This window comes from Oncorhynchus masou, chromosome 1 (assembly GCF_036934945.1).
Source record: "Oncorhynchus masou masou isolate Uvic2021 chromosome 1, UVic_Omas_1.1, whole genome shotgun sequence".
Classification (NCBI taxonomy): Eukaryota; Metazoa; Chordata; class Actinopteri; order Salmoniformes; family Salmonidae; genus Oncorhynchus; species Oncorhynchus masou.
In genome coordinates this window covers 32,915,569-32,935,490 of record NC_088212.1, presented here as the reverse complement: position 1 = coordinate 32,935,490, position 19,922 = coordinate 32,915,569, and the positions used below count along the sequence as shown (strand labels likewise).

The window sequence follows — 19,922 nt, the reverse complement described above, 5'->3', positions numbered from 1 at the left end:
GAGTGGAATGGATATGTTTGGTAAACTGCACAGTCAGCCAGTGCTGTTGTATTGGTCAAAAACGGAGAGGAGTGCTAGGATATCACAAGTGACAATCAATTGAGAAGCACCACTGGACAGTGATATGTCAGCACCATCAATTGGTCTGTAAGGTAGGCTATCATTTCGGAACCATTGTTTCAGATCATCTAATGCTATGTTTGTGCTATAGATTACATATTAAGTTAATTGTTTGGATAATTGTCAAGTGCTGATTTAATGAATATAGGCAACATCTAATACATCTGTAATTGAGGATGTTTTCAACGCTTGCAAAACATATCTTACATTTTCACGTAGGCCTATAGACATCAGTATTTTATTGAGGAGAGAGAGAAATTGATGAAGGCCATTGATGAAAGCCAAAATGTGAGGTTTTTAACTTGACTAAAAATACATTAAATCTTCTTCAGGATCGGTGTCCCGTCCGTGGGACGGTTTAGCTAACTTAGGCTAATGTGATTAGCATGAGGTTGTAAGAAACAAAAAAAATTCCCAGGACATAGACCTACTGTATCTATCTGATATGGGCAGAAAGCTTACATTTTTGTTAATCTAACTGCACTGTCCAATTTATAGTAGCTATTGGAGTGAAAAAATTCCATGCTATTGTTTGAGGAGAGTGCACAATTATGAACTTGAAAATGTATGAATAAACCAGTTAGGCACATTTGGGCAGTCTTGATACAACATTTTAAATAGACATGCAAGATTTCACTGGATCACTCTTACACTTTGCACATACAGTGCTGCCATCTAGTGGCCAGTCTAAATTGCGCCTGGGCTAGAAAAATTAATTTAGCCCTTTCTCTTGCATTTCAAAAATGATGGTACAAAAAATATATATTTGTATTATCTCTTACCAGATCTAATATGTTATATTCTCCTGCAATTCCTTTCATATTTACACAAACTTCAAAGTGTTTTCTTTTAAATGGTATCAATAATATGCATGTCCCTGCTTCAGGGACTGACCTACAGGCAGCTAAGACTTAAGACGTATGTCATTTTAGGCAAACATTTTTTAAAGAAGGGGCGGACCCTTAAGATACATTTTCAATTTTCATTGAAGAGAGGGAGGACACGGTAGTAGGAGAATAGTGAGGAGAGAGTTTGTGACAAACTAGCGATGGCCCTGGAACTCCAACCCACGTGATCACGAGCACATACAAGTCAGGTCCAAAAGTATTGGCACCTTTGATAAAGATAGGCAAAGAAATATGATTACAAAAATAATGCAAATACTGAGCTCTTTTGTATGCTACATTTTTTGTAGAAAATTACATTATTTTACACTTATACATTTGCTCATTTTATGTTTAGATTTGACATTTTAGTCATTTAGTAGACACTCGTAACCAGAGTGACAATTAATGTATTAATCTTAAGATAGCTAGGTGAGACAACAAAATATCACAATCATAGCAAGTAATTTGCCCTCAAAGTATGTATCAGCAAAGTCAGTGGTAGTAGGAAAAGACAAGTCAAAAAATACAAAATAATGACCATGGTCAGATGCCATGAAGATAGAGCTCTTTGGCGTCGAAAAACGGAAGTGTACCAGGACATTTTAGCCCAAAACTTGGTTGCCTCTGCTAGGCCACAAGAAATGGTTAATTAACCACAAAATCAACATTTTGCAATGGCCATCTCAATCTCCGGACTTGAACCCCTTTGAAAACCTTTGGTTTAAATTGAAGAGGGCAGTCCATAAGAGCAGACAAAGGATACCAAAGATCTAAAAATATTCTGTATGGAGGAATGGTCTAAGATCCCTCACAATGTGTTCTCCAATCTCAGTGTAGTTATCTTTACAAGGAAGGGTGCTGGAGTACTGAAACAAGGGTGCCAATCATTTTGTCCCCTTCCATGTTCAGATGTCTTTTGTTACTTCTAAACAAAATCCTTCTTCTCTGAGCAATTGTATTGAGCCCAGTTTTTGTATTATTTATTTTACACAGTCTTTTTTTCATCTTTATCCAGGGTGCCAATCATTTTGGACCTAACGGTCGGTATAACGCTTTACCAAATAGGCCACCTCAGATTTGTTTGAAGTGGACATGTTCAGAAACAGACATGTAAATTACTCATGGCTAGAAGACAGACTCTGAAGTAAAGGGTTGAGAACAAGGGGGTGATCAAAACCATTTCCTAACGACAATATCTTATCTTCACAGGGATTGCAAGCCAAATAACTGCAACACAATGGAGGATTATACATATGAATATGATTTTAGCAATTACACCTATGACAATGTTACTCCTCTCGAGGATGTAGTTTTCAAAACCCACAAGACATGCTTCACAGAGGTTTCATGCGCCTCCCTCCTGGTGGTCAATGTAGTTATCTTCCTGCTGGGGGTTTGTGGGAATGGGGTGGTCATCTGGATCGCTGGTCTCAAGATGAAGAAGACAGTCAACACCACCTGGTACCTCAGCCTGGCCGTCTCCGACTTCATATTCTGTGCCTGTCTCCCCTTCAACATCATCAACACAGTGACAAAAGACTGGATTTTTGGGCTATTCATGTGCAAGTTCACCTCTTTTGTGATGTTCCTCAACATGTTCTGCAGCATCTTCCTCCTGGTCGTCATCAGTGTTGACCGCTGTGTGTCAGTGATGTTTCCAGTGTGGGCTCAGAACCATCGCACCATGGGCAAGGCCTCTGTAGTGGTGGTTCTGGCCTGGGTTGCCTCTGTCGCCCTCAGCATCCCCTCCATAGTGTTCAGAGATGTCAAAACCCATTTAGGGATGAGAAAGTGTTTCAATAACTACAGAGACCAACACAGCCACAAGATGATCGCAGTGAGTCGGTTCATTGGTGGGTTTGTGCTGCCATTCTTTATCATCATCTTTTGTTACTCTGTCATCATCCTGCGACTGAGAACCAACCGAATGATGAGCAAGTCCTCCAAGCCCTTCAAAGTTATGACTGCCCTGATAGCCACATTCTTCATCTGCTGGCTGCCATACCATGTCTTTGTACTGCTTGAGCTGAACCACCAAAGCTACGACCTGGAGGTTATAAGAGCTGGGCTTATGGTGGGCACTACTGTAGCCATAGCTAACAGTTTCCTCAACCCAATGCTGTATGTTTTCATGGGCAATGACTTCCTGCAGAAATTCAAGAGCTCCATACTGTCTAAGATGGCGAATGCCATTGGAGAGGAGGGTCGCACCACCAGCCGCTACCTCTCCAGGTCCAGCTCCATGGAGGGCAGCCGCAGAACCTCTACACACATCTAAATCTCTATGATGATGGTGAGGCCTCAGTGGCTGCAGACGCTTTGTCTTGTAGAAATGTCATGTAAGGTGTATTTTCACTTTATGATCTAATGGACTAGTTATATTTGTCATATATTTGTATAATCACAAGTAGTGCTCTTTGTCTCATGTTAAAACATCTATCTGTTTGATATGATTCTCCCATGAGCTCCAGTATATTTTCCTACCTTAACTTTTTCCAACCAATTTGAATGTCATTATCTCACATACAGAATGCGATGGAGGCCTTGCTGTAGAGTGATCTTTTGTAGTGATGTGACATAACATAGGGTTATAACCTATTTACTAGACATATTGAAATAACAACCTAATAACCTAATAATAATAACCTCTGTATAATGTGTCCCTGTAGATGTTAATCTTACAAGCAGAAGTCCATTTGTTTCAGTGGGTGACCAAAGCTCAAAGTTCAACGACATCAGTGAAAACAGGAAATGCTCCTGTTTGACAGCCATGTCTCTCGAGGGGAATTTGTTTTGTGGGGAAATCATTGTGACCTCTTTGTGGTAATTTGTGTAAATTAAGCTGAAACATATCCCTACCGCTGAAAAAAAAGATACCTTCTAAAAGGAAATGAACATCACCCTGCTTACAGTACGAAGAGCAGAAAGACTATTCACACACTTTGAAGTGTACACTGGGTGTACATAACAATATGAACACCTTCCTAATATTTGACATCAGAACAGCCTCAATTCGTCTGGGCATGGACTCCAGAAGGTGTCGAAAGCATTCCACATGGACGCTGGCCTATGTTGACTCCAATGCTTCCCACAGTTGTGTCAAGTTGGCTGGATGTCTTTCGGGTGGTGGACCATTCTTGATACACATGGGAAACTGTTGAGTGTGAAAAACCCGGCAGCATTGCAGTTCTTGACACAAACCAGTGCACCTGGCACCTACTACCATACCCTGTTCAAATGCGCTTAAATATTTTGACCTGCCCATTCACACTCTGACTGGCACACACACACAATCTGTGTCTTAACTGTCTCAAGGCTTAAAAATATTTATTTAACCTTTTATCTATACTGATTGAAGTGGATTTAACAAGTTAATTTAATAACGGAGCATAGCTTTCAACTGGATTCACCTGGTCAGTCTATGTCATGGAAAGAGCAGGTGTTCATAATGTTTTGTGCACTCAGTGTATATACAGTGCATTTGGAAAGTATTCAGACCCCTTCACTTTTTCCACATGTTGTTACGTTACAGGCTTATTCTAAAATGGATTGAATACATTTTGGGGAGCATGGGAGCATCGCTGCACAACTATTTTCAGGTCTCTCCAGAGATGTTTGATCGGGTTCAAGTCCGGGCTTTGGCTGTGCTACTCAAGGATATTCAGAGACTTGCGCCGAAGTCACTACTGCGTTGTCTTGGCTTTGTGCCTACGGTCGTTGTCCTGTTGGAAGGTTAACCTTCACCCCAGTCTGAGGTCCTGAGCGCTCTGGAGCAGGATTTCATAAAGGATCTATCTGTGCTTTGCTCCGTTCATCTTTCTCTCAATCCTGACTTGTCTCCCAGTCCCTGCCGCTGAAAAACATCCCCACAGCATGATGCTGCCACCACCATGCTTCACCGTAGGGATAGTGCAGGTTTCCTACAGACGTGACGCTTGACATTCAGGCCAAGGAGTTCAATCTTGATTTCATCAGACCAGAGAATCTTGTTTCGCATGGTCTGAGAGTCCTTTAGGTCCCCTTTGGCCAACTCCAAGCGGGCTGTCATGTGCCTTTTACTTAGGGATAACTTCCATCTGGTCACTCTACCATAAAGGCCTGATTGGTGGAGTGCTGCAGAAATGATTGTCCTTCTGGAAGGTTCTCCCATCTCCACAGAGGAACTTGTGACCATCAGGTTCTTGGGCACCTCCATGACCAAGACCCTTCTTCCCCAATTGCTCAGTTGGCCTGGCGGCCAGCTCTAGGAAGAGTCTTGGTGGTTCCAAACTTCTTCCATTTAAGAATGATGGTGGCCACTGTGTTCATTTCAGCAGAAATGTTTTGGTACCCTTCCCCAATCTGTGCCTTGACACAATCCTGTCTCGGAGATGTACGGACAATTCCTTCGACCTCAAGACTTGGTTTTTGCTCTGCCATGCACTGTCAACTGTGGGACCTTATATAGACAAGTGTGTGCCTTTCCAAATCATGTCCAATCAATTGAATTTACCACAGGTGGACTCCAATCAAGTTGTAGAAACATCTCAAGGAAGTTGATCAATGGAAACAGGATGCGCCTGAGCTCAATTTCGAGTCTCATAGCAAAGGGTCTGAATACTTATGTAAATAAGTTTGACATTTTTTAAATACATTTTCAAACAATTCTAAAAAACGGATTTTGCTTTTAAAAATGAATTTAATTAATGTTAGTGTAACGCTGTAACGTAACAAAATGTGGAAAAAGTCAAGGGGCCTGAATACTTTCAGTCAAGGAGTCTGAATACTTCCAGAATGCACTGTATACATCTGCCTCAGTTATTGCAAACATCCATACACAACATAACGTCCAGCCCTATCCAAAACAAATCATTTGTGGTCGTCTGGATCCCTGGATATTGTGTTTTGGAACAAAACTCTTCATTTATATTTCCTGCCATATATCACCCAGCTTGTGGACAGGTTTCTATGCAATCAGATTTGTACCATGACATGTAATTCATCCCACCTCACCAACTGTCAGATCATCTGCTGTGACACTGAAAGTCAAGTGTTATTAAATACCCTAGCTGAGAATCATATTGGAGAGTCCTGTGTTTACGTGTGAACAACACATGGACAACACATTTCACACAACCATTGTGTGACTTGATTAATGTGAACTCATTGGAAGTTGGAATTGTTAATGTATTTGTAAAAACACAACCATTGTTCTGTTCAATCTACCTCTTTAATTTGTTTATCTGATGAATAAGATGAATCGGCTAGGATCTTGTGTTGCAGGGGTAGGCAGCCCAGTTGATCAGGTGTGGTGCCTAGTTGTAACAACATCCTGTTATATGTGTGGCACTCCAGGAACAGGGCTGCCTACCCCTGTTGTTTGTATATTGGACCATGTTTGTAATTACTTATGGTAAACCACAGAAAGAGAAGCTGCTTGTTAAAAGGAACTTAACTGGTAAGCGGAAAGAGCATTGTCACATTCTAACTGAATTGCATTTGTAATTCTGCAGCAGACTGTTTCTGCCTTTTTCTGATTAAATCCAATGTTTTAAGAAATAGAAAGAAATAGAAAGTTAATTGATGTACACTTGTTTTAATGTATTTATTAATTAAAAGTCATGTGACAAACAAACTCCTGTGTCCAACCATCTTTATGTGTATGCCATGAACAGTTTATTGAAAAAGTGCATGTAATTACATTAGTCACCCAGCAGTTACAAAACAGCATGCATCATACAGTGGGGAGGTTTTCCTACTTACAATGCATGTAGAGGTCTGTAATTTTTATCATAGGTACACTTCAACTGTGAGAGACGGAATCTAAACAAAAATCCAGAAAATCACATTGTATGATTTTTAAGTAATTAATTAGCATTTTTATTGCATGACATAAGTATTTGATACATCAGAAAAGCAGAACTTAATATTTGGTACAGAAACCTTTGTTTGCAATTACAGTGATCATATGTTTCCTGTAGTTCTTGACCAGGTTTGCACACACTGCAGCAGGGATTTTGTCCCACTCCTCCATACAGGCCTTCTCTAGATCCTTCAGGTTTCGGGGCTGTCGCTGGGCAAAACGGACTTTCAGCTGGAGTTTAGACCAAAAAGCTCTATTTTTGTCTCATCAGACCACATGACCTTCTCCCATTCCTCCTCTGGATCATCCAGATGGTCATTGGCAAACTTCAGACGGGCCTGGACATGCGCTGGCTTGAACAGGGGGACCTTGCGTGCGTTGCAGGATTTTAATCCATTACCCCGTAGTGTGTTACTAATGGTTTTCTTTGAGACTGTGGTCCCAGCTCTCTTCAGGTCATTGACCAGGTCCTGCCGTGTAGTTCTGGGCTGATCCTTCACCTTTCTCATGATCATTGATGCCCCACGAGGTGGGATCTTGCATGGAGCCCCAGACCGAGGTTGATTGACCGTCATCTTGAACTTCTTCCATATTCTAATAATTGCGCCAACAGTTGTTGCGTTCTCACCAAGCTGCTTGCCTATTGTCCTGTAGCCCATCCCAGCCTTGTGCAGGTCTACAATTTTATCCCTGATGTCCTTACACAGCTCCCTGGTCTTGGCCATTGTGGAGAGGTTGGAGTCTGTTTGATTGAGTGTGTGGACAGGTGTATTTTATACAGGTAATGAGTTCAAACAGGTGCAGTTAATACAGGTAATGGAGAACAGGGGGGCTTCTTAAAGAAAACCTAACAGGTCTGTGAGAGCCGGAATTCTTACTGATTGGTAGGTGATCAAATACTTATGTCATGCAATAAAATGCAAATTAATTATTTAAAAATCATACAATGTGATGTTCTGGATTTTTGTTTCAGATTCCGTCTCTCACAGTTTAAGTGTACCTATGATAAAAATTACAGACCTCTACATGCTTTGTAAGTAGGAAAACATGCAAAATCGTCAGTGTATCAAATACTTGTTCTCCCCGCTGTATATGAGCCTGCTGCCTCTGTAATGTCCAAAGGGTCAAAGTCAATGTTTTGTATTGGATGCTGTGCCTGACCAGGTTTAGGTGTAGCTGTAGGTGTATTTTCTCTTCATTATACATTTCAAATTGAGTGTCAATGTCAGTTCATCAATGTTACTCCTCCCGAGGATGTAGATTTCAAAACCCACAAGACATGCTTCACACAGAGGTTTCATGCGCCTCCCTCCTGGTGGTCAATGTAGTTATCTTCCTGCTGGGGGTTTGTGGGAATGGGGTGGTCATCTGGATCGCTGGTCTCAAGATGAAGAAGACAGTCAACACCACCTGGTACCTCAGCCTGGCCATCTCCGACTTCATATTCTGTGCCTGTCTCCCCTTCAACATCATCAACACGGTGACAAAGGACTGGATCTTTGGGCTGTTCATGTGCATGTTCACCTCTTTCACGATGTTCCTAAACATGTTCAGCAGCATCTTCCTCCTGGTCTTCATGAATGTTGACCGTTATGTAATGGTCATGTATCCAGTTTGGGCCCAAAACCAGTGTACCATGAGGATGGCCTCTGCAGTTTTGGTCCTTGCCTGGGTCATCTCTGTTGCACTCAGCATTGCCTCCATAATGTTTTGTCATGTCACCCCAGACTACACAACAACATGCTTTAACAACTACCTATCCCAAAATATCCATCTAACTGTAGTTGTGAGTCGATTTGTCAGCGACTTTGTGCTCCCACTCCGCATCTTCTGCTACTCTGTCATCACACTGCAACTGAGGACCAACAGGATGACCAGGTCCTCCAAGTCCTTCAGAGTCACGACTGCCCTGTTAGCCATGTTCCTCATCGGCTGGCTGCACTGCCATGTCTTCATTATACTGCAATCCGGAGCCAGGGATAAAGCTTATCTAACTGTTATTCCTGAAGGTCTGAAGATATGATGGACTAAATACATACTAACCAATGTCTGGTGTACTTTTACTACCATACAATATTTTTTCAGATTGCATGTTTATTTGGAATCGCAGTACTTTACTTCCATTCTATTACCTTATTTATAATCACATTACATTCATTCCATACAAAATACATTCAAATGTGACACCCCTTTTGAGATAGTGCTAGCCTGTCAATGAAAGCAAAAAACACTCAAAGTTAAGGTCCTATGTCAAAAATAGAAGAGATAGCTCCCATTTACTTGTTGCATTATAAATATATTTGTAATTTTGTTGCACGTACTATAAAAATATATGTGTATATTTTGGAAGGAATTTTTTCTTTCATTGCACTCTTTCTACATGTGACCAATAGAGACACGCGCACATTATACATCAGTCAACATAAAATGGTGGGTGTACAAAATCAAATGCTTCACTTACAGATTATTTTGATGTATATTAGCTTTCTATTCTCTGTTGCACATTACCTATGGCTGGGACTATTATATACCTGTACATGTAGCTTGTTTTGCGATACCAAAGCAATCGAGAAAATGGGGTGCGTCACTTTCAGCATTACTCACCTTCAACAAAAATGATCAGGGATCGTATATCAAGAAAAAAAGCATTGAGGGGAAAACTCTCATCTTAAATCATCTATAACATGAATAAATGCCTGTTGGGCCTTTGGGGCAGTAAGCGTTCAGCTACAGTACATGCTACAGCTGTATTAACCTTACAGTGAAACACTTTTTAGATCATATTCAAGTTAAATAAATGAAGACAAATATTTAAATACTGAACCTTCATTATCTCTTAGTTATGAAGTCACTTTAACAGAGACACAATATTCATTTTGATTGATTTTGGTGTGTTTGAGTCATTATAGGCAGGCAAATTCGACTGCCCCCCCATAAAAATGTATAATTTGAAGTGTTAAACTATCACGGTATGCTTGATAACTCCACAGTCTTGATCTAGCGTGCCTCAGCCACACAGCGAGGTGGCATACAATTATTGATTGTTAACCCTGCCTCTTCCCAGCCTGTATTGAGTTATGAGCCAAATGGAAATCTCAAACATTCGATCAGTGCATTGCACTGACACAATATTTGCAATAATTGCATAACAACATCCTTGGTATTTTGTTTCATAAGCTAGAACACTCTCGACACTAGTGTGTCTGATGATGCATTAAGAGGACAGTTTAATATCAAATATCATCAATAATGTATTCACATTACCAATAATATTTGATATTGGTAATCATGTTATTTTTCCTACATTTCAACTTAAAGCCAATAGTCAGCTGACAGAAAAGGCACCACATTGTAATTTTGCTTCTAACCACCATTATAAGGAAAGCAACAAGTTCTGCAGAGTGATTTAGCAGGAGTGGTAGTTTCAAAATAGCACTGTTTGCAGAAAACTCCATTCAATAAATCCACAATAAATGTATCATGCGCATTGTGTCTGGCTGACCACATCTGAGGAGACCAAGGACGAACAAGCTGTCGATGAGTCGAGGCTAGTTATTGAAAGGGCTGTCTTGACAAGAGTCAGGGGTGTTCCATAGAGCCTGATGGTCAAAATAAACTATGGAGAGTTAATTATTTAGTGTTCCAGAGCTGTTGCCAGTAACCAAAAGGACAGCTGTAATGCACAGATGTAATGACTCAGTAGGACTGATACAGCACAGTTTTAAGAGAGGCCACTGCTTCAGACAAGTGCTGTATTACCTCTTATTGTTCGAATACTGCTGAAGTATGAGGAGAAGAGTGAAGATCTAGCCTCATGGTCGGTCCACAGGGTTAGACGGAGAGATGAGTGTTCAGTCCCATTCAATACCTCCTTTAGATGGACACAGGGGTTTTCGCCAACCAAATCCAAGTCCAATAGTACGGTTTTGACCACCTCCTAATTTTAAATCTAGTGGCTCCCAAACATACTGTATTCAGCAAGTGGAGGTATAGATTTTTCATCTCTAACAAAACAAAACATTTAGTTGAAAATGACAGATCATTAAAAGGTTTTGTGACATTTCAAACCATTTCAGGAAAGAGTATTTGTTCTCCTAATCAATACGGTTGTGTGCCTGTCAGTCAAACAAATAAAGGAAAGGGATGTGAGAAAGAAGGAGACAGAGAAGTGGTGGGGAACAGAGAAGTATATTAAATAAAAACATATTTCCTACACATAGATTTTCACTTCATGTGACTTTTATATTTGAAGCCATTTGGACATGGATGACATGAATTCATCCTAGAACGAAGGGAAGGGATAGAAGAACAGAGTGAGAAATGGAGAGAGAGAGAGGGAAATGAGAGGAGATATTATCTCGGAGTGGGTCGGTACTCCTTCGGCACCCCGGGCATGTTCCTCTTCTTTAGGGAAGCGTCCACAGTCATGACGAGTTCGTCAATGCTAGTGCGCATCTCAGGTGTGTACGGGTCATAATCCAGTTTACGCAGGCCGGAGCGCTTGAATTTACCGTCCTTCTGTCCCTCTACACAGAGCAGGCGGTCCTCGGCCACCTCCAGGTCCAGAAACAGGACCATGTCCTTGAGCTTAGAGAACAGCTCCCTCTTCAGCTCCTCAAAGTGGACCACATGGACATTCCTCCCATAACGCAGCCAATCCAGTGTGTGGGACGCCCACCAAGGAGCATAGTTCTTCACAAACTCAGGCCACTCTGCAAAACAACACAGAACACCAGAAGCAGATGAAAAATAATCGAGTTGTGTGAGAAGGCCTAAAATCTTAGTTAAGGGTACACAATTGATCTCTAGCATATATCAGTTATATTCAATGTAAATAATTATAATCCAAAATTGGAAGAAAACACCTATAAATGGGGCACTATTGTCTGTATGAGCAGCCCAGCGAACAGCAGGAAAAAATTTAATTTGAATATAATTTTAGAATACAATCTCTGCAGCTCTCTACATCCCCAGGGAACCCAAGGTAGTGGATCCATTCTCCCTGCAGAAGAATCATCAAACACTGATATTATTTCATTTAAGAGGTCTGGTGCAATTCACCAAGTGTAATCACAGCACATAATGCCTTCTCTGAGACCCGGGCTTCCTTGGGGGGATTAAATGAATGACACATAACAGAGCAAGTTTTTGTCCTTTTAACAGATAGACCTGCTGCAGTCTGGGAGGCTCAGGATTTCCCACCAGGGTCAATGGAGAGCTGCAGGGGTGGGACATACTGTAGGGCAGGGGACAGCTAGGATAGGGATCTACTGTTGTGGCACCAGTAGGTCTACCAGCACCCTACAGTATACATTGTCCTTCAGTTGACTGCTGAGACAGTTCAGTGCACCATACCTTTTTGGAATACTTTACTGCAGAAACCTTATAAGCCACAGTCCATAAAGGAGTTGGCAGGCGAAACCAGGGCTGCTTAAGCATGTACCTTTATTAGGAGGAGAGCGATGGTTGTTAAAGTGTAAGTCTGCTGAGTTAGCAGTGCAGGCTTGGGGATTCAGATGATATGAGAGTGGAAGTTATACTGCCATAGTGAACTTCAGAAGAACATTGCACGTTAAAGGGCAGCAGTGAAGCAGAGAAACAGTTCTCTTATCAGATAGCGAAACCAAATCTGGAGAGCCAAAACACCACAGCTATTGAATCCCTCTTGACAAACCTCATGCATTGTATGCCATGAAGCATTGGTAAATACAGTAGGCAGTCCTAATCCGAGTAGGATAGTACAATTCAACTATTTTAATGTAGTATGTGAATGGATAGAGGTTTGTTTGTCTGTCAGTCAGTTGGAGTTCAGTTACAGTGGCCATGGACCAAGGTTGTTGAGCCCCTCTGGACATCAGGAAGTACAGAATGTTAGCCTATAAGGGGGGCAAAAAGTACAGTACAGTACACTGAAGTACAGTACACTGAAAGGAGCTGTGTGAATAACTTAATTATGTAGCTAAAGGACATTTGTTGGTTTAGGGATTGTAAGATAATATTTTTGACAAATTCAATAATTTGACGTCATCATCCAGAGACCACTTCCGAATATGACACATAGCCTACCGATACTTATGCATGTGTAACATTCAAATACTATCGCCAAATCATTTGTTCTGGATTCAAGGTAATTGTGAGGCCGCAGTGCATTAAAAGGCGTCAGCAACTCTAACAGTAACTCTAACGTCATCATAACAACCTACAGTACAGCCCCCCTCTAAGGCCTGGGGCCGGTGATCACACAGCTGGGGCCGGCTCTTACACAATGTCCTGCTGAGTCAGAGGTTCCATCTCGAATGGCACCATGTTCCCTATTTTGTGCAATATACAGTATAGGGAATATGGCAGCGTTCCCCAATAGACAGCGAACGGGCTTTTATGTTTTTAAAAAGACTGTAAAATCACCAGGAAATCAGCTCAAACTCATTTTTATTTAGAAAATATGTTCCCAAACTTACAAGGGATTTCAGATAGGAGCTGGTTGCCATGGTTACTGACACACACTGAAATGTGTGGAGGGAAACATTGATAATATGAGAACATACCAAAAACAATTCTGCCCATTGGAGGAGCTGAAAATCAGAACATCTTACAACATGAGGCCAAAACCCCATTATATCATTCAGATATTGAAAGCCTCTGTGGTTGACCACATTAGTTAATAAAAAAGACATTATAAGGAATAAGGTTTTGAAGTGGTGAAGGTTTCTGTCCTATATCTAAGAGTTCTAAGAAAGCTCAGGAAATATATTTGTTTTGTTTTTACACACATTTAACCCCTTATTTTGGTTGGCACAAAACTACTTCCATTCATTTGTATGGGTTATGTGACACATGTGTCTCCCTTTCTATAGAATGGGCTTATTAGTTTATAGGCCAAACCGTTTGGATGCTACAGACGTTTTTGTGAGAAGGACGATTTTCGGGATGTCTCCTGGTCTGACAAACAGCGCAGTAGCTTTTGCCAATTTCCACTGCAGATGTGCTGAATTCAGACGCAGCCCACACAGAAGAAAACAGATATCTCTAGCTTAATCTGCTGGGTTTTGATGGGGAATTTTTTATTATGTTACTTAGATTAAAGCACTGGTGCATCAGTAAACTCTAGGGGGTTTTAATAAAGAGAGAGCCACTGAAAATGGGCATTCAGTAGCATGATGGGGAAAAGGCATATCCACAGTATGCCAAGCCTGTTCATATCTGTTGATTTCACTTAGTCATGACTCATCAATAATTTACATCACATACCCTTATTACTGTGTAATTATACTAATGTAATTACTGTTACAAGTATTGTAATGACTAATGATTGTACTTACACTGTACTTACAGCAGTAACCCTATTCATCTTAGCTCTAACCCAAAATCTAGCTTCATGTCAACACCTCGGCTCAACCCCAACCCTAACCCTAAGTAAAGTATAAGTACAGTGTATTAAAGAGCACTGTAATATAAAGTGTAACTGACAGTTGATTAGATTAATCATTTTCATTGCAAGACAGTGGAAGGACACAATGCACAAATACAGTAGGTCGAAAAAAGTACAAAAAATAAGCATTGGCATTCGCTGAGGACGAGACACTGAATTGTGGACACAGTGACAACATGTTGTCATCATTGGCTAAAGTCTCACCTTTCCCTCGCCAGTGGGCCTGAGAGGCGAATCCAATATGGCCGCCGTACTTGCGGTTGAACTCAGCCATGAGGGCTTTGTAAGGGTTGCGGATCATGACGATGCTGGCGTCAAAGGCTTCAATCTCCTTCTTGCCACTCTCATGTGTTTTAATGCAGATGGTCCTACCACTCCGCCAATGGTCTCGCTCACCTTTGAAGCCTTAGAAAAAAGTATATATATACAGTACCAGTCAAAAGTTTGGACACACCGACTCATTCAAGGGTTTTTCTTTATTTTTACTATTTTCTACATTGTAGAATAATAGTGAAGACATCAAAACTATGAAATAACACATATGGAATCATGTAGTAACAAAAAAAGTGTTTAAAAAAAATCCAAATATATTTTATAGTTGAGATTCTTCAAAGTAGCCTCCCTTTGCCTTAATGACAGCTTTGCACACTCTTGGCATTCTCTCAACCAGCTTCATTAGGTAGTCACATGGAATTCATTTCAATTAACAGCTGTGCCTTGTTAAAAGTTAAAATAATGTATTTCCTTCTTAATGCGTTTGAGACAATCAGTTGTGTTGTGACAAGGTAGGGGTGGTATAGAGAAGATAGCCCTATTTGGTAAAAGTCCAAGTCCATATTATGGCAAGAACAGCTCAAATAAGCAAAGTGAAACGACAGTCCATCGCTACTTTAGGACATCAAGGTCAGTCAATGCAGAACATTTCAAGAACTTTGAAAGTTTCTTCATGTTCAGTCACAAAAACCATCAAGCACTATGATGAAACTGGCTCTCATGAGGACCGCCATAGGAAAGGAAGATCTAAAGTTACCTCTGTTGCAGAGGATATGTTATTTCATAGTTTTGATGTCTTCACTATTATTCTACAATGTAGAAAATAGTAAAAATAAAGAAAAACCCTTGAATGAGTGGGAGTTCTAAAACTTTGGACTGGTAGTGTATATATATATATGAAAATGCTTAAAGTGTATTTTTTTACTGTGTAAGTGACTGCATGACTTCCCAATGTATGACTGGCCAGTACCCATGTCATCTTTTATGTCTAAGTGAGGCCTACAGTACCTTTGTTGTAGAGGGAGCCATCAAAGTAGTAGCTGCCTGTGTAGAAGCCAGTGGCCAGCTCTATGAGGTGGCGGGCCCAGGTGTTGCCAGCCCCGGGGAAGCTTGCCAGAGCAATCAGCTGCTTGGAACGTGTGGGCAGGAAGCGCCGGTCCATGCAGCGGTTATCTGAGGGAACACAGGACAGAACACAGGTCACACACGTGATACACAATAATGAATGAGAAAATTAAATACACAGACTTATTTGTGTTCCTTACTAAAAAATAGTCTTATTAACCTGCCACAGAATTGAAATTGCTGGACAGTGAGGGAGAAGGTCAAAGGGTCTCGGTACTTTAGCTTGACAGTAGGAATCTCAAATGGCTTCTGTAAGCCCCTGAAGGACTGGTGAACATAGACAGCTCTTTCAGGTTCATACATCCTAGACCTAGAGCAGACATGTGTTTCTACTATAGAGGAAAAAATATGGCAAAGGTCATGTATAATGCCTTTGAAATCCAGTCACTGCTTCAAATGTCCTGCACTGTGAACACAAATCAATAACTTACTTGTAACAGATGACATTCACATTCTGACTATCTCTGAAACTCACTTGGATAATACCTTGGATGATTCAGTGGTAGCAATACATGGTTATAACATCTACCGTAAAGACAGAAATGCCAATGGGGGTGGTGTTGCGGTCTATATTCAAAACAGTTCCTGCATAGCTTAGAGAGGATATCATGTTAAATACTGTTAAAGTATTATGGCTACAGGTTCATCTGCCTCACCTAAAGAACATTCTTGTGGGAAGCTGCTATAGACCACCAAGTGCTAATAGTCAGTATCTGGATAATATGTGTGAAATGCTTGATAATGTATGTGATTTCAACAGAGATTTTCTGGGTGATTTAAATGTTGACTGGCTTTCATCAAGAAAAAAATTCAAAACTGTAACCAGTGCCTGCAACCTGGTTCAGGTTACAGCCAACCGACCAGGGTAGTTACAAACAGCACAGGAATGAAATCCTCAACATGTATTGATCACATCTTTACCAATGCTGCAGAAATGTGCTTTAAAGCAGTATACAAATCCATAGGATGTATAGATAACAATATAGTAGCCATATCTAGGAAAACCAAAGTTCCAAAGGCTGGGCATAATATAGTGTATAAGAGGTCATACAACAAGTGTTGAAATGATTCTTATGTTGATGATGTAATTAATATTTTCTGGTCTGTGGTGTGTAATAAGGAGCTGTAACCAGACGCTGCACTTGACACATTTATGAAATTAATTATTCCAGTTACTAATAAGCATGCACCCATTAAGAAAATGACTGAAAAACAGGTAAATCCTCTTGGATTAATGAGGAATTTAAATGTTTTATGGTTGAGACGGATGAGGTAAAAGATATGGCAAATAAGTCTGGCAGCACAACCGATTGGCAAACATACTGCAAATTGAGAAATCATGTGACTCAGCTAAATAAAAATAAAAATAAACTGTACTATGAAAGAAAATGATATAAAGAATGATGGTAAAAAGCTTTGGAGCAACTTAAATTAAATGTTTGCCAAAAAGGCAAACACGGCTCCATCATTCATTGAATCAAATGGCCCATTCATCACAAAACCCACTGATATTGCCAACTACTTCATTGGCAAGATTAGCAAACTTAGGCATGACATACCAGCAACAAACGCTGACACTGAACATCCAAGTATATCTGACCAAATTATGAAAGACAAACATTGTATTTTTGAATTCTGTAGTGTGGAGTGTGGAAGATGTGAAAAAAGTATGGTTGTCTATCAACAATGACAAGCTACCAGGGTTTTACAATCTGGATAATAATAGTAGACAATATTGCCAAATCTTCAATTTAAGCCTACTAGAAAGTGTGTGCCCTCAGGCCTGGAGGGAAGCAAAAGTAATTCCACTACCCAAGAATAGTAAAGCCTCCTTTACTGGCTCAATTAGCCAACCAATCAGCCTGCTACCAACCCTTAAACTTTTGGGAAAAGTTGTGTTTGACCAGATACAACGCTATTTTACAGTAAACAAATTGACAACAGACTTTCAGCATGCTTATAGGGAAGGACATTCAACAGCACTTACACAAATGACTGGCTGGGAGAAATGGATGATAAAAAGATTGTGGGGGCTGTTTTTTTAAAACTTCAGTGTGTCTTTTGACATTATCGATCAGAGTCTGCTGCTGGAAAAACGTATGTGTTATGGCTTTACACCCCATGCTATATTGTGGATAAAGAGTTACCTGTCTAACAGAACACAGATGGTGTTGTTAAATGGAAGCCTCACCAACATAATCCAGGTAGAATCAGGAATTCCCCAGGGCAGCTGTTTAGGCCACTAACTTTATTCAATCTTTCCTAACGACATGCCACTGGTTTGAGTACAGCCAGTGTGTCTATGTATGGGGATGACTCAACACTATACATGTCAGCTACTACAGTGACTGAAATGACTGCAGTTAGTTTCAGAATGGGTGGCAAGGAATAAGTTAGTCCTAAATATTTCAAAAACTAAAAGCATTGTATTTGGGACAAATCATTCACTAAATGCTAAACCTCAACTAAATCCTGTAATGAATAATGTGAAAATGTAGCAATTTGAGGTGACTAAACTGCTTGGAGTAACCCTGGATTTTAAACTAACATGGTCAAAACATATTGATACAACAGTAGCTAAGATGGGGAGAAGTCTGTCTATAATAAAGCGCTGTTCTGCCTTCTTAACAACAGTATCAACAAGGCAGGTCCTACAGGTCCTAGTTTTGTCGCACCTGGACTACTGTTCAGCCATGTGGTCATTAATAATATGCATGTCAATCTCTCATGGCTCAAAGTAGAGGAGAGATTGACTTCATCACTACTTGCTTTGTTAAGAAGTTTGACACCCATGCATACCCCACAAGTCATGCCAGGTCTCTTCACAATCCCCAAGTCCAGAACAGACTATGGGAGGCACACAGTACTACATAGAGCCATGACTACATGGAGCTCTATTCCACATAAGGTAACTGGTACAAGCAGTAGAATCAGATTTTAAAAACTAGTAAAAGTACACCTTATGGAACAGCGGGGAGCAGGGACTGTGAAGAGACACACACAAAGGTACAGACACATGCATACACACACAAGTGCTAGCACACGCACTCTACACACATACTGTACATTGTACTATTGTTGTATGGTGGTAGTATATATTTTGTATTGTAGATACAGTGCATTCATTATTCAGACCCATCTACACCCAATTCCCCATAATGACAAAGCAAAAACTGTTTTTTATTTTATTTTTGCAAATGTATTACAAATAAAAACTGAAATATGACATTTACATAAGTATTCAGACCCTTTACTCAGTACTCTGTTGAAGCACCTTTGACAGCGATTACAGCCTCGAGTCTTCTTGTTTATGACGTTACTGTCACACCCTGGCCATAGTTTACTTTGTTTGTTTCTATGTTTTGGTTGATCAGGGTGTGATCTGAGTGGGCATTCTATGTTGGATGTCTTGTTTGTCTATTTCTATGTCTGGCCTGATATGGTTCTCAATCAGAGGCAGGTGTTAGTCATTGTCTCTGATTGGGAACCATATTTAGGTAGCCTGGGTTTCACTGTGTGTTTGTGGGTGATTGTTCCTGTCTCTGTGTTTTGCACCAGATAGGGCTGTTTTAGGTTTTCGCACGTTTGTTATTTTGTTAGTTTATCAGTGTATAGTTTCTTTATTAAAATAAAATGAATAACAACCACGCTGCATTTTGGTCCGCTCCTCCTTCTACAGATGAAAGCTGTGACAGTTACAAGCTTGGCACACCTGTATTTGGGGAGTTTCTCCCATTCTTCTCTGCAGATCCTCTCAAGCTCTGTCAGGTTGGATGGGGAGTGTCGCTGCCTAGCTATTTTCAGGTCTCTCCAGAGATGTTCGATCCAGGCTCTGGCTGGGCCACTCAAGGACATTCAGAGACTTGTCCCGAAGCCACTACTGCGTTGTCTTGGCTGTGCTCTTAGGGTCGTTGTCTTGTTGGAAGGTAAACCTTCACCCGAGTATGAGGTCCTGAGTGGTCTGCAGCAGGATTTCATCAAGGATCTCTCTGTACTTTTCTCCATTCATCTTTCACTCGAGCCTGACTAGTCTCCCAGTCCCTGCCGCTGAAAAACTTCCCCACAGCATGATGCTGCCACCACCATGCTTCACTGTAGGGTTGGTGCAAAGTTTCCTCCAGATGTGACGCTTGGCATTCAGGCCAAATAGTTCAATCTTGGTTTCATCAAAACAGAGAATCTTGTTTCACATGGTCTGAAAGTCCTTTAGGTACTGCTTGGCAAGCATGCTGTCATGTGTCATGTG

At 40.7% G+C, this 19,922-nt stretch overlaps 2 protein-coding genes and 1 pseudogene across 4 annotated transcripts in view; 2 read left to right on the top strand and 1 right to left on the bottom strand.

The window, feature by feature from the left end:
* The first annotated feature begins 10 nt into the window (after positions 1-10).
* LOC135542303 (chemerin-like receptor 1) lies at positions 11-6,621 on the top strand. The gene is made up of 2 exons (XM_064969184.1): positions 11-152; positions 2,217-6,621. The coding sequence occupies exon 2, from the start codon at positions 2,245-2,247 to the stop codon at positions 3,283-3,285; it is 1,041 nt and encodes a 346-aa protein (XP_064825256.1). The 5' UTR covers positions 11-152; positions 2,217-2,244; the 3' UTR covers positions 3,286-6,621.
* LOC135512792 (C3a anaphylatoxin chemotactic receptor-like) lies at positions 6,242-8,876 on the top strand (annotated as a pseudogene).
* LOC135542289 (sialate:O-sulfotransferase 2-like) overlaps positions 8,876-19,922 on the bottom strand; it is an 89,793-nt gene continuing 78,746 nt past the window's right edge. For all 3 annotated transcript variants that reach the window (XM_064969154.1, XM_064969164.1, XM_064969173.1), the window contains 3 exons: positions 15,560-15,724; positions 14,483-14,683; positions 8,876-11,561 (listed from right to left, as the gene is read on the bottom strand). In XM_064969154.1, the coding sequence (XP_064825226.1) occupies positions 11,203-11,561; positions 14,483-14,683; positions 15,560-15,724 (725 nt within the window). In that variant the 3' untranslated portion in view covers positions 8,876-11,202. The remainder of the gene's footprint in view (positions 11,562-14,482; positions 14,684-15,559; positions 15,725-19,922) is intronic.

Bases quoted from the DNA above. Each gene is read 5' to 3' on its own strand.
- LOC135542303 (XM_064969184.1), top strand. From the start codon at position 2,245: ATGGAGGATTATACATATGAATATGATTTTAGCAATTACACCTATGAC.